Source organism: Lepus europaeus, chromosome 20 (genome assembly GCF_033115175.1).
Source record: "Lepus europaeus isolate LE1 chromosome 20, mLepTim1.pri, whole genome shotgun sequence".
NCBI lineage: Eukaryota > Metazoa > Chordata > Mammalia > Lagomorpha > Leporidae > Lepus > Lepus europaeus.
In genome coordinates this window covers 34,665,486-34,680,884 of record NC_084846.1, presented here as the reverse complement: position 1 = coordinate 34,680,884, position 15,399 = coordinate 34,665,486, and the positions used below count along the sequence as shown (strand labels likewise).

Below are 15,399 nucleotides of genomic sequence, written 5' to 3'. Positions count from 1 at the left end.
ATTCATCTATTGCTTTTTCTTTGTGACACCTATCATAATTGTTACTCAATAATCATCCAGTTTCTCTGATACTTGCAAGTTCCTTGGGACTACATTCTGTTTTCCTTCCATTTGTGTCCCCAGCACACAGAATAGGTTCTTGTACATGTAAAAGTTCATTAAATACTTATCACATGGATGAATTTGGTATGGAAGAAGGACTAGATTTGAATTAAAAAAAAAATCCTGGCTTGAATTTTGGTCCTTCCTTTTGCCAGCTGTGTAAAGATAGGCTAGTTCCTGAAACTATTGGTGTCGAATCTCTAAAAGGTAAACGAGCATGATGACGGCATTCAGCAATGTAATTGAAACTGCTGAGGATATTGCAGATCTATGCATCAATGTAGATTAACATATTAACAATGAACTGCCCCCTCGTGTTAACTGTAATTGGCCTGGAATACAGGTAACTATGGGACTCCATGTGATCAAAGATTCAGGTAAACAAGGCTTCTGAGAGTTGGTGCTGTGGCATGTGCAAACTCTTAATTCAAGTCTACCACTTAGGACAAAGCACTACATTCAAAAATAAAGCACGAATTCATTGCGCTGAAAGAAATGTGTCATTGGAAACATTCCTAGCTTACAAACATATCATCCCTCTGTATCCATGGGCTGCACTCATAGAATCAACCAACCACAAATCAAAAATATTTGGAAAAAAAACACCAACAAAAAATACCTTTTGCACAGTATTTACATTGTACTAGGTATTGCAAGTTATTGAGATATGATTTGAAGTTTACCGGAGGATGTGTGTAGGCTTTATGTGAATATTAAGCTAGTTTATATAAGTGATATGATTTGGTAACTGATGAGGAATCCTGGAAACAATTCCCTGTGGATACCAAGTGATGACAGTATTGAAATCTGTGCCAAAAAATCATTACAAATACCAGTTAAGATACAATATAAATATATGTTAAGAATAGTCACTGGCTGGCGCCATGGCTCACTAGGCTAATCCTCTGCCTGTGGCGCCGGCATCCCAGGTTCTAGTCCCCAGTTGGGCGCCGGATTCTGTCCCAGTTTTTCCTCTTCCAGTCCAGCTCTCTGCTGTGGCCTGGGAGTGCAGTGGAGGATGGCCTAGGTCCTTGGGTCCTGCATCCGCATGGAAGACCAGGAGGAAGCACCTGTCTCCTGGCTTCGGATTGGAGCAGCATGCCGGCCACAACACGCTGGCCATAGTGGCCACTTTGGGGGTGAACCAGTGGAAAAAGGAAGACCTTTCTCTCTGACTCTCTGTCTCTAACTCTGCCTGGCGAAAAAAGAAAAAAAGAAAGTCACTAAGAATGCATATACCACACTGTTGCAAGGCTAAATCACTACTGATGAATCTGCTTAAGAACTCTATGGCTAAGGTCACAGAAGCCCAGATAGTGATGTAATCAATATGGGAAGTAGGCTGTGTGTTGGCGGGGGTGGGGTGGGGGTGGGGTGGGGGGTGTTCCTTTAGGCGTCAGGCCCCCTGCTAAGTCTAGGAGTACAAGGCAAAAAAATACAAGAGTCCCGCCCTCAAGTAGTATACAATTTGTTATGAGAGAGAGAAATACAAGCAAACAGAGTGCCTCCAAGCTGAGTCTGTAGAGAGGGAAAGAAGTTACAGGTAGAGAAAATACAGAAAGAAGAGAAGCCAGGGCTGAGTAAGAAATGAGAGTGGGTCATTTGTAGTGCTCTGATTAGACCTGCGCCCCTTTGAAATAACACCAAAAGATGAGAAAAGGAGGGAAAGATGGAGAAGGGGAGCGAGGGGAAGAGAAACAGGAAACAGAATCTCGTAGGAAGTGGTAACTGATGAGGAAAAGGAACTAGGAGATGGGTAATAAGGGACCCATTCAAAGTTACCTTTCCAAATCTACTTTGGAGCAAACATTCTAAAAAAAAAATAAATAATTTACTCCTGCTAAATTTCCAAGTAAACTCTGTAAACATTTACACGTATGGTTGTCTTTGTTGAATGATTTTCTTGTTCTGTTGTAGATGCAGTAGAAGACACAGATAAACAATTCAGGAAGATTCACATAGAATCCTATCATCCAGACATTGTCATTGTCAACACTGTGAGCTCTATCTAGCTACCTAGCAATCAAGCAATCTATAGCCATCTTTTGTGGGAGGGGTGAGGGTTACAAACTTGTTTAAAAAAAAAATAAATAGGGAAGGGCATTTGGTCTAGTGGTTAAGATTCGTGCATCTCATTTCAGAGTGCCTAGATTTGATACCCAGCTCCAATCTGACTCCAGCTTCCTGCTAATGCTGATGGCTCCAGTGATCGAATTTCTGGTTGCCTGCTTCAACCCCAGCTAAGGGATGTTGCAGGCCTCTGGGGAATGAACCAGTGGACAGGATCTCTCTTCTTTCTCTTTCTCTTTCTCCTTCTCTCTCTTGCTCTCCCCTCCCTTCCATCCTCTGCCTGTCAAATAAATGTATTTATAAAGAGCCGATATAAAAATGAAGTTTAACAAATTTTAAATCTGTACAATATGAGGGCAGTATGTGGCACAGCCAGGTAAATGACTGCTTGAGATGCCAGCATCCTTGCTGTTCTGCTTCCAAACCAGCTTCCTGCCAGTTCTTGGCTTCCTGCTTTGGCTTGGACCAGCCCAGGCTGTTGCAGCCATGTGGGGAGTGAATCAGCAAATGGAAGATCTATCACTCTCTGTCTCCCTTTCTCTGTTGCTCCACCTTTCAAATAATAAATAAATCTTTAAAAAATAAAGTTTAAATCTGTACAATATAAAAGTAAACTAAAAGAAAAAAATTATTTGTCCCTTGCCATCAGATGGTCCCCAAACTATTAACTGAGTTTATCTCATGTGCGTTTTTTTTTTTTGCTTTTTGCTTTTATTTATTCCTTCTATGTATATCACAAATTATTGAGCATTGTTCCAAATAAATACTTTGTGACAATAAACAAACAAAAAGTCCCTGATCCCATGCAATTTCCAATTCTCTTTCTTTAAATCTATCTTTTGTTCATATCATAAGTTGGATTTTTTCATTATCTTTAACCTTTTTATTTTTGATAAAAGCTTCTGATGCTACAAAATTTCTTCCAGTTTTAGTATGTTCCATAGGTTTTATATTAACAGTTTGCATTTTCTTTTTAGATCACTTTTTTCCTTTGGTTTTGATATAGTATTTTTTTAAAGCAGCTCATTTTTGATGATCATGTCTTTTTTTATTGCTATGTTGAATTATTAGCAGAAACTGTGGCCTGTAAAATCTCTGTATTTTAGAATTTATTATTGTGCTCTTTGTGTCGAAAAACATGATTGATTTTTTTTGAAATGTTCCATGGGTCTAAGCAGAGAATATATGTTCTCTGATGTAAGACAGAGTTTTATACAGTTTGTTGATTGTATCATTAAAATAATCTATGTATTTTTATTTAACCACTTGAGCTATCAAGTTCTGAGAAAGGTACTTTAAATCCTTCTATATTTCCTTAAAGATTTTGCTGTATTTATAGAACCATGTTACATCTCTGATGGCAGTGGTATTCTATGCCTAAACTTTTATGCATAAATGGTGGGAGAAGACTTCCACTTTGACTATGACCCTATCGGAATAAGATCAAAGTCAGCGAACTCTAAAGGCTTCCATAGCCCTGGCAACTCATGACTAGAGCCTAGGGAGATTACTGACGCCATGAACAGGAGTGTCAAATTGTTAAATCAGCAACAGGAGTCACTGTGTACTTACATCCCATGTGGGATCTGTCCCTAATGTGTCGTCTAAAGCCAAGTGATGCTATAACTAGTACTGAAACAGTATTTTTATACTTTGCGTTTCTGTGTGGGCACAAACTGATGAGGTCTTTACTAATTATATACTGAAGTGATCTTCTGTATATAAAGAGAATTGGAAATGAAAAAAAAAAAACAACAACCTGGTGTTAAAATGGAAATGGCATAGAAAATTAATTAATTTGAAAAAAAAATTATGTAGGATCTCTGTCTTTAATGTGCTGTACATTGCTATTTAATGCTATAATTAGTAATCCAATGGTAGTTTTTTCACTTTATGTTGCTATATGGGCAAAATGTTTAAATCTTTACCTAATATATACTAAACTGGTCTTCTGTATACAAAGAGAATTGAAAATGAATCTTTACATGAATGGAAGGGGAAAGGGAGCGGGAAAGGGGAGGGTTGCGGGCGGGAGGGAAGTTATGGGAGGGGGGAAGCCATTGTAACCCATAAGCTATACTTTGGAAATTTATATTCATTAAATAAAAGTTTAATAAAAAAAAAAACAAATTCCAGTAAGCAACAAGGTCAAAGGCATTAAATAGAAGTGACAGAGACATTAGCAAACAGTGAGATACAGTTCAACTATGCTCAGGAAAGTCTTCTCATGTGCGTTTTTTAATGTGTGTTATATGGATAGCTTATATATGAATATGAATGTATACTTTTACATGAAATTATATATAATATATATTGAGGTTACATATAACATTTCACATAAGAGAATTGAGATTGTTTTAAGAACATATGTCTTATTTGATAACTAATTTTTGTCTGTTGCGATACATCTCTAACCTCTCTGTCATGAAATGGCAATTGTATTCTCTTTTAATGACTATAAGATATTCCATTTTTGTATCACTATTCACTTAAAAATCCCATTTGTTGGATATTTAGGCTAGTTCTAATTTTTCACACCTCTCTTATTATTGCTTTGCAGAGTAACCCAAGACAGAAGGTGAACACAGTTGAAGGTTTCCAATATGTTCGTATAATGCCTTCAGGAAAGTAATGGGTTTCCTTGCCAGCATGAGACTACGTGAACTTGTAGTTCTCTATCAGCTTAGCAGCTCATCTGTCTATTTGAGTATATTTGTAATTTGCATTTCTTAGATTATAGCTAGGGTGGAAAATTGTTCCATATAAATATTTCTCATTTAGTATAATTCCTATTGGTGCTTCTGTTTATTATAAAATTATTTTGTGAAATATTTATAAATACTTCAAACACATAAGAAGTACAGACAACACCACAATGAACATCTGTTCATTGTAGCCGCCCACCAGCATTTTGTCATTGTTTCAGATTTTTTAACAAGGAAAACATTACAGACACAAGGAGTTGTCAAAATATTCATGGAAAATGCACTTTATCAAACAATTGCACTTGGATTTCAAAAAATTTTGCTCCAGATAAGCCTATCTCTTCATTCCATTTTCCCAAGAACTCTCTGAGCTATCTTCCTGTAGTAGCAGTCCTGGGTTAATCTATTCCTTGTCCCATTTCCACCCTGTCATTTTCCTCTCTACTGGTAACCAGAATCCTGAATTTGGTGCTTACATTTCCCTGTGTATTTTGTACTTGTACTTTGTGTGTTATTAATTCCACATGAATTATTTAGGGTTAAGATGTATTTTATATTTAATATATACCCAACTGTGATTACCCTTTTATTTGCACTATTTGTCCATGTGCATAGATTGTTTACTGTCATGGCTATATATCATTGAACTGTGTGACTATGCCATGTTATCTATAACCATTTTCCTATTAACTTAATTGCCCCTACATTGTTTTCAGTTTTCCATTATTTAATTGCTGCAAAAAAAAAAAATCCTTATGCCTCCATTCTCCTGCGTATATGTGAGGATTCTGGATAAGTGATAAAAGAGTCTGCACCTTAAACTTCACTAGATCTTGCTAGACGGCTTCACAAACTACTTTTCACAAATTCAGTACCAACTTGTAATCCAACCAGCACCGTAAGCATTCTCCCTTCTCCCTGCAGGCTTGGCAACAGTTAGTAGTATCACATTTTAGCAATTTTGGCAGTACTTGAGTCTTAAATGGAACCTTATCATTTAAATTAATGTTTCTGATTATAAAGAGAAAGAACATTATTTTCTAGTTTTATTAGCTGATTTTTCAGTAAGTTGTATATTCATGTGCTCTGTTCATTTTTATATGTCCAATTGCCTTATTGACTTTTAGATAATCTTTTATAAATAATTTGCTGTATATAAATTATACTTTCTTCCATTTTGTGACTGTTGTTTGAACTTTATTTCTTTGAAATTTGTTTAAACCAATGTTAATAAATACAATGAAGTCCTATTTTCAGTGCTTCTTCTTGTAGTCTGTTTTTTTTTTTTTTTGCATTCTCTTTACAAAATTATTTCTTTCCTTAAGGCCTTAAACATTTATTTATTTCTGTTCTTCTGAAAGTACCGACACTTTACTTTTCACATTTAGGCCTTTGCTAGGAACCCCTGTGAACAGGAAAGTCCAAGGATGTTCAAGTCCCTGCAAATGTTCAAGTGTTAACATATAACCTTTAGGTGCCAGCGTTGTGTCGTCGTGGGTAAAGCTGCTGCCTGCAGCACCCACATTCCATATGGGCACTGATTCGAGACCTGGCTATTCCACTTCCAATCCAGCTCTCTGCTAATGGCCGAGGAAAGCAGTAGAAGATGGCTCAAGCCCTTCGGCCCCTTCACCCACATGAGAGACCTGGAAGAAGCTCCTGGCTTCAGATCAGCCTAGCTTTGGCTGTTGCGACTATTTGGGAAGTGAACTAGCGGATGGAAGATCTTTCTCTCTCTCTCTCTCTCTCTCTCTCTCTCTCTCTCTCTGTCTGCCTCTCTGTAATTCTTTCAAATAAATAATCTTTTTTTTAAAAAAGTATTTTTAAATCATGTGAATTCTTAAATGAAGTTAATAATTTTGATTAACTTCCAAAAGCCTTCTTTATTTTTCACTCTTGTCTTCTGCCCTAAAGTATGGGTTATTAGACTTTAATATCATGGCTTCCGATTTGTTTTTGTCTTTATTTCTCTTATCCTATGTCCAGCCATTCACAGTCAATCTTTCCTGGTAAGTTTGTTTTAACATAATGGACTTTTACACAATTCTTGCAGTAAACATTTTGTTTTTTAAATTCTAAATTATTTTGTAACATTTGTTTGCTTCAAAAGTTTAACAATTAAACTTTATCAATATATTTTCTTGGTCTTACCACTTTAGTTTCCTTTTTCCATATTCTATTTTCATTACTCTAGAGTAACATTTGAGAGGCATCCTAATCAATTTGTGTAATAATAAAATGAGCTGATAAATGAACTAAAACATTTATGTGTATTCACATATCTAATCTTTTAAACAATGCCGTGAGGTAGAAGCTGTTATTACCCTGATTGCTATTCTCTTTTGATGAGGACACAGAATCAGAGAGTCATGGATTTTTGAAGATACGCAGATGGCAGTTGCTAGAGTGGGTAATGGGGATCCAGACAAGCTGGATCTAGCATTCACATTCCACCACTCCTTCACTGCTTTGAGAACATCCTGGAAGGGTGCTGGAGGCTACACTTACATAGAGAGAAGAGTTTGGCTGGGTATAAAATCATCAGTCCACATTTTTGCTCTTCTAGATTATGTTAATGTATTCCTATGTGTCATGTAGTGTTATTAATAAGATGTTGAATTTTTTTTCTCTTTGTGAGCAGTCTGCTTTTTCTCCCTGGAAATTTGTTAATTCTATGATGGCCTGCTTTATCCTACAATTTTAAACATTTTGCTGTGATTTCTGTATGTTCTCACTTCATTGATGTGCTTAAACTTAATAAAAACCATATTTATTGTAATCTTTACTAAAAGAAGTTTGGATAAAAAATTTAGGGGAATCTGGGTGTGGTACTTTGTTGGGGCAAGACGCTAATATGAGATATTAATAGGAGAAATGTGGTGAGGGGCATATGGGAAACTTTTGTATTACTGTCTCCATTTTTTGTTGCAAATTTAAAACTATTCTAAAATAAAATGTGAAAAAAATTTAAAAATCGGAGAGTACTAAAAGAGCATGTAATGAAAGTAAATTCCCCAACGGTAACTGCTTTTAATCTTTTTCATTTGTAGTTCTTCTAGTCATGTAAGGTATCTCTAAATAATATACTTTTATTTCTATTTCTTGATTTATTAGCAACAATAACATTATTGAGTGTTTAACATGTTCTTTGCAGGTTTAGTCTTTTTATATTAATTCACTTGATGTTCACAACCCTGTTATTAGATTCTTAGGAGTTTCTTCCAAAAGTTCATGAAGAAATGGAATTAAATGACAAGTTCCCTGGGAACTATGTCCTGGCACAGTGGGTTAAGCCAGTTGAGACACTGGCATCCCAATTTGATTGCTGGATCAAGTCTTGGCTACTCCACTTCCGATCCTGCTCCCTGCTAATGCACCTGTGGAAGCAGCAGAGGGTATCTCAAGTAGCTCAGTGCCTGCCACCCACATGGGAGACCTCCATCAAGTTCCTGGTCCTTTCCTTTGGCTTGGCTTAACCCTGGTAGTTGTGGCCATTTGGGGAGTGAACCAATAGATGGAAGATTCTCTCTCTCTCTTTCCTTCTCCCTCTATACCCAGCCAAACTCTTCTCTCTTTAGCCCTGCCTTAACTAACTAACTAAATAAATCTTTTAAAAAGATAAGTTAATTTTGTTCCAAAAAATTGAAATCCATGCTGTTTTTTCATACTATGTACTTTCCATGCACTTTTTGGAGACCTCTTGAATGCATACTTTTCAAAATTTTTCACCCCAAAATAAGGTTGTTTAAAAAATTCCCTAATCCCATTTTCTACAATTTTAAAGTATTCTTTGTATTTATTTTACATTTGAGGAAATTGAGGTATGGAGAGGTAAACTTAATTGCTCTAGGTCACATATTTTTTAAATTATTTTTTATTTATTTTAGAGGCAGAGAGACAGAGACAGAGACAGAGAGCTCCCATGTGCTGGTTCATTCCTCATGCACCTACAATGGCTGAAGCAGGATCAGGGTTAGAGACAGGAAACTGGATGCAATCCTGATCTCCCATGTGGGTGGTAAGAACCCAGTTACTTGCAGCTGTCACTATCTCCCAGGGTCGGTATTAAAGGAAGCTGGAGTCAGGAGCCAGAACCAAGAACTGAACCCAGGCACTCCAAAGTGGGAAGCAAGGATCTTAACCTCTAGGTTACATATCAGTTCCTAGGTCACATATTTTATAAGCAGTGCAGTGAAACTAGTTTTGAGTCCAAGTTCATCTGATTCTACTATATAAGAGAAATAACTAGCTCATTAAAATGGTTACTCCATGACCTCCTGTCTATCAATATATGTATCTGTCTACATGTATGTGTATCCAGGGGAGAATATCTTCCATCCGCTGGTTCACTCCCCAAATAGCTGCAATGGCCAGAGCTGAGCTGATCTGAAGCCAGGAGCCAGGAGCCTCTTCCGTGTCTCCCATGTAGGTGCAGGGACCCAAGGACTTGGGCCATCTTCTGCTTTCCCAGGCCATAGCAGAGAAGTAGAGCAGCTGGGACTCGAACCAGAGCCCATATGGGATGCTGGTGCTGCACGCCACGGCTTTAACCCACTGCGCTACAGCGCCAGCCCCGCTACTTTCTATTAAAGTTTTATAATGGTGCCTACTGGAGCCTACTGCTAGGCAAAATGCTTTTTAACAATAGCACACACCCTTTGTGCCAGTTTTATATTTTAAGTGTTGCAGCTCTGTCCACCATCTGCCTGCTTTTGGTCATCTCTTTGGTGACCTTATTTAGGAGTTTAAAAACATTTTTATCAATAATTTATAAGTATTTTCTATGGTATTTCTATAGGTATTTTCTATGGGGGGGGTGGTTCATTAGCAATTGTCAGAATCTACCTTACATTTTTATCTGAAAAAGATCCTAACTCATTGCAGATTGTTCATCTATATAGATGCAAAGTTCTTCTACACCTCGTGAAGGATTCATTTATTTATTTGAAAGGCAGAGAGAGAGAGAGAGAGAATGCGAATGCGAATGAATGAATGAATGAATGAATCAGTCTTCTATCTGTTGGTAAGTATCCTCAACAGTCAAGACTGGGTCAAGCCAAAACAAGAAGCCAGGAACTGCACCCCAGTCTCCCATGTGCCTGGACCATCTTTGACTGCTTTCTCAGGCACATTAGCAGGGAGCTGGATGTGAAGCAGGGTGGCCAGGACTTAAACCAGCTAGCTCTTCCATATGTGACGTCAGTGTCCCAAGCAATGGCTTAACCAGCCGTGCCAAAATGCTGGGTTCTATGCTCATTCTTTCATGGGTGAGCATTCCTTCTGAGTATCCTCTGGTCTTTAGTGCTGAATCTTGTGATGATTTTTGCTGTGTTTGCTCATTTTCTAAGATAAAAGGAAAGGGGTATCTTGTCCAATTTGAGAGTTTATGAGGAATTTGGAAATTACAGCTTTAATGTTTTGCAGTAGATTCTTCTTTCTAATCTGTTTGTGACTCTTCTTTCAGATTAGTCCACAGTACATCTCACAAATTCCTCCTCTGAGCTTCTGAAGTGCCCATGATGGGTGTCTCTAACCTCTTGTAAATACAACTTTCTATATTTCCTTCCTGTCTTCAGAATACCTTGTTGTTTCAGTGATACTTTTTTAGGAGTTATAGGAAGCTTGCAAACTTTTGGCCTTGGGTCCCCATCTTCTGTGAGGAGTCACCTTGCTGCAATTCATCTAACAAATGCTTAAATATTCCTGTATGCTAATATTCAGAGTGTTGTGCACAAGTAAAGGCAATACAACTTTTTTTTAAAAAAAAATTTTGACAGGCAGAGTGGAAAGTGAGAGAGAGACAGAGAAAAAGGTCTTCCTTTTTGCCGTTGGTTCACCCTCCAATGGCCGCCGCAGTAGGTGCGCTGTGGCCGGCGCACCACGCTGATCCGATGGCAGGAGCCAGGTGCTTCTCCTGGTCTCCCATGGGGTGCAGGACCCAAGCACTTGGGCAATCCTCCACTGCACTCCCTGGCCACAGCAGAGAGCTGAGGGCAATACAACCTTAAAACTGGTTTTTAGCGAATGGCCTTTGAAGGGCTTTTCATGAGCCTTCAGCTGTTTGTGTGTATGTGTGACTTAAAACAGCAATTTATTACTATCTCCCCTGATTCTGGGGGCTGGCTAGTTGAACTATGTGGCTGTCACTCAGATCCTCTCCTGCAGGTGCAGTCAGATGGCATCAGAGTGAGAGTCGTCTGAAATTTGGCTGGGTTGGACGGCGTAGATGCTGACTCATGTGGGAGGTCATTCAAGGCTGCCTAATGGGTGCCTGCGTGTGGGACCTCCATGTAGCCCGAGCTTCACACGCACGTGCACTGGGTCACCAGTGGGGGTTTTCTAAGACCAAATAACCCCAAACCCAGGAAACAGTCAGTAGAGCTCAGGGCTCTGATCCGTACCCGGCACAGCTTCACTCCTGCCATATTCCATTGGTCAAACAGTCTATGCACGTCTGTCTTTCAAATGAAACCATCCTTTGAAATTTCAGTAAGTTCATATATGTATTTCCAGGTGATTACATATGACCATATATATAATTATTATACATTTATAAAATTTCCCCTTTTCTCATTAATTGAGCTAGTTTTATTTTCCAGTACTATACTTTCTTTATATCATTTTTGAAAATAATAAAATCCCATTTTTTTTGTACATCAGATTTCCTCCATTAGGTTAATCTTTACCGACCTCCATTTGAGATTAAATATACATCAGTAATTGCTGCCTAACTTCTTAAATAATTTTTTGAATGTTTGGTTTTAGTAGACCTCTTAATTGAATGTCAAGTAAAGTATTTCCTATTGGCAAAGGGATCTCCAGCTTCGTTGAGAAGCATTCAATTAGATGGAAAACAGATGCTTATTTCTGTCTTATAAACCTCAATGCAGGTTATGTGGTAATTACTTCGAAGAGCAGGATAACAATTTATGTAATCAGCAGGACCCTATAATTACTAATGCATAATTTCTAAACAGCATTTAGCAAAATGAGGCCCATACATACACTTTGTAATGAAAAAGATGTGTTTGACACCACACGAAATTAAATAAAAAATTTGCATATTTTCTTCCAGGAAATGCACCAGCTTCATCTGCTGTATTTTGCTTCAGTAATCCCTGCCTACTTCTAGCTCTGTTATAGGATCATGGAAACAAGGAATCACACTGATGCCTGAGTGGGGGAATTCAAGCCAGGGGAAAGTCTTCCTTCTCTGCTATCTAGGAGAGCCCAGCATCACTCTGAGATGATTTGGCAACTTGGAGCTGCTGTTAATGTCAAGGTCATTTTATTGTATTCAGTACTTTGGGATGGCTCTGTAAACAGATGAAGCCAATAATGTATTAACAGTACCAACTGAGAGAAAGTATGGTTAACTGAGGTTACTAAAAACAAAAAGCAATTCAAATCAATTGGCAATCTACAAAAAGAGTTAGATTTTAAAAGCTATTATTAAAATTGCTATATTGGTCTATTAAGCTATGTTATATGTGTGTACATATTGTATGTCTACATGGGGAAATTTTATTAAGAGTTTTATTTTAAATGGCTTATAGATAAGATTGTCCATAAATTTAAGCTGCTAAAATCAATCAAAGATACATTTTAATTTGTGTGACCTGAATCTGTGTATCATATGTTTTAAACTTGTTGGTAGAAAGAAACTAAAAACATTTTATATGGTTGTGCTTAAGTTTACTGGTTAAACAAACTACACCATGTTAGATATTTAAGAGGTGTTTTCAAATACATGATTCTTAAAATTTATAGAAGGCATTGGACCTTCTGGTAAATGTTTTCTTAAGTTGTTATCTAATGGTTGAAACGGTTTGCTAAGTATTCATGTGATATTGCTATTGTCAGCAAGCGATCTAGGACTTGCTCCCTCATTTCTCTATTCTAAGCCCAACTTGTTCTTTCATTTCTCTATTCTCTTCAAGGTAGGAAACTAATTCTATTATGAAGGAATCTGTAGGATGCACAATTTAATCTTTAGACCTTATAAAAGAGATGGCTAACATTTTTCTGTAATAGCATAGCCAAAATAAGAACTTAAATAATAATCTCATAGCTAGATTCACTTCGCCATCAGCAAAGTATACAGTAAGTAGAAAAAACCTCCCTTTCAGACCAAAGGCAAAGAAAGTTTTAAAGTGAGAATATAATTTTCCTCATGGGCATTGTCTACCTTAGAAAAACTACTACAGAACATGCCTGTGACTATAGACTTGTAGTTCAGGCCACCGAAGATTAGAGATGGGACACGGGCACTCCCTTGACTTGCATCCTCTGGTCTGCTTTAACACAAACCAGGAGGAAAAGAAAGCTAGGCATCAGAAGCAATGGGTGGCAGGCCTATTAATGGCTGATCTGTACAGTGATCTGCCCTCAAGGAGACCCAACAGGCCAGTCCACTGCAGTGGCTTTCAATGTGGTAAGCCTGGGCTTCAGCAGAAGTCAGCTTGTGAAGAGCCCTGGCAGCTCTGCCAAGAGTTGGATCACTGGAAATGGACCTGCCCTGGAGTCGAAGGATGCCCAGGTCAGAGCCACAGATCTTATTGGCTCTAAGCTGAAAAGCCCTTCACTCAGCCCAACTTCCAAAGTGACCACTGCAGCTGAGGGGATGGTCAAGTAGGGTCAGCAACATTGCAGGCAGAACTGTAAATTTCTTGTTAGAGATGCCACCTGCCTTTACCTGGCCAGCTCTCCTCCCAGGCCAGCCAAGTAATGAAAGTCAACAGAGTGCCTTCCCCTAGGAGGTTCACACCTCCCTTAGGATATACCCCAAGTGAAGAGATAGATAGGTCTGGGTCTCTGAACTTACAAGGCCTAAAGCCCACCAAATTATTATCAAGCCCCTTCTATCAGGTTCTATTTGCCTCTCAATCAGAAAAATTACTTGTAGCTTAGACAGCACCTTTCTTAGCTCCTCTAATAATGACTCTGTCCTTTGTTCTAGGCCCTGTCTAGTGCACTTGGGCCTCATTCCTGTGTAATCATAACCTCTACTCTACCACCAATGGCTCTACTCCCAACCTGTGTGTACTGATGGTCCTCTTCCCCACTTAATGCTGTATAATTGTTCAAAGCTGGTAAATGCCACTCTTAGGATCATTGGTTACTATCCTCACTCTGTCTTTTATGACCTTGTCTAAATATGATCAGAGTCGGCAAACTTGGAAGGCTTCCATAGCCTTGACAACTCATGACGACAGCCTGGGGTGGTTACTGGCACCATAAACTAGAGTGTCAATTTGTTGGGTCAACAACAGGAGCCACTGTGCACTTGCTCCTCATGTGGGATCTCTGTCCTTAATGTGCTGTACATTTTTATTTGATGCTATAACTAGTACTCAAACAGTATGTTTCACTTTGTGTGTCTATGTGGGTGCAAACTGTTGAAACCTTTATACTAAATTGATCTTCTGTATATAAAGAGAATTGAAAATGAATCTTGATGCAAATGGAAGGGGAGAGGGAGTGGGAGAGGGGAGGGTTGCGGGTGGGAGGGAAGTTATGGGAGGGGGAAGCCATTGTAATCCATAAGCTGTACACTGGAAATTTATATTCATTAAATAAAAGTTTAAAAAAATAAAAAAATTAAAAAAAAGGTCATTTGCATTTGGAATGTAGGTGCTGGCAGAGAACTTAAGTATTATCTATACTTATCTCTAGTGCAGATGGAAACACTGACGCTCAGTAAAATATCACTTGTGCAACATCAAGCAATTTGCAGAAGGAGTAAGAGAGTAGTCATCAAATAGTCTTGGTCCTATGTGAATCCATTCCACTGTAGTAGTCAGATCATACAGTTAAGTGCCAGACAAGTCACATACTCCATGAGCCCCAGGGATACTCAACTCTTGTGTGGTATCTTAAAGTTTGCACATACATTTGCATTGCTAGTAGGTTTTTAATGACACAAATGATACATCATGTAGGACACCTCCTGGAGACAATTTAAGCTCTGTGCACAGGAAGAAGTTATGTACTGGCTATTTGCATTCTCTTTCTGAAAGACCACTGCTGCAGTCGCACACCGTGATGGAGTCTTACCCATGGTTCCTGGAGTCCTGTCAAGGGCATTCCCAGTGTCTTCCTCAAAGCTCTGGACCTAGGACATCAAGATGCATCAGTCTCGTTAGAAATGTTTCATAATAAATTCACTTCACTTAATCAACACCTAATGAGCATTGACTGGCAACTGACAAGAGCAATGAACATGAGTTCCTGAACTCAGAGAATACAGTGTACCGAGAGGAGATGGTAATGACAAGGCACCCATGAGGAGGACTTGGGGAATTAGAGGATTTCAGGACAGGGAAGGACTGCTTCTTGGTGGGACAGTCCAGGTCCTTCCTGGATGATGTGCATTGGAACCAAAATTAAAAAATAAAAATATTGTTATAGATTTTTGTTTTACTCCCAAAAAACTTTAAATATAATTGGAGAATGTGAGTTAATTGTGACTTCATAGATTTATGGACACTGAGAAAATTCAGTTGGTATATCATAATATCTA

At 38.4% G+C, this 15,399-nt stretch overlaps 1 protein-coding gene across 1 annotated transcript in view; it reads right to left on the bottom strand.

The window, feature by feature from the left end:
- ITPRID1 (ITPR interacting domain containing 1) overlaps positions 1-15,399 on the bottom strand; it is a 122,032-nt gene that overhangs the window by 49,244 nt on the left and 57,389 nt on the right. Inside the window, exon 9 of the mRNA XM_062178545.1 lies at positions 14,934-14,991. Within this exon, the coding sequence (XP_062034529.1) occupies positions 14,934-14,991 (58 nt within the window). The remainder of the gene's footprint in view (positions 1-14,933; positions 14,992-15,399) is intronic.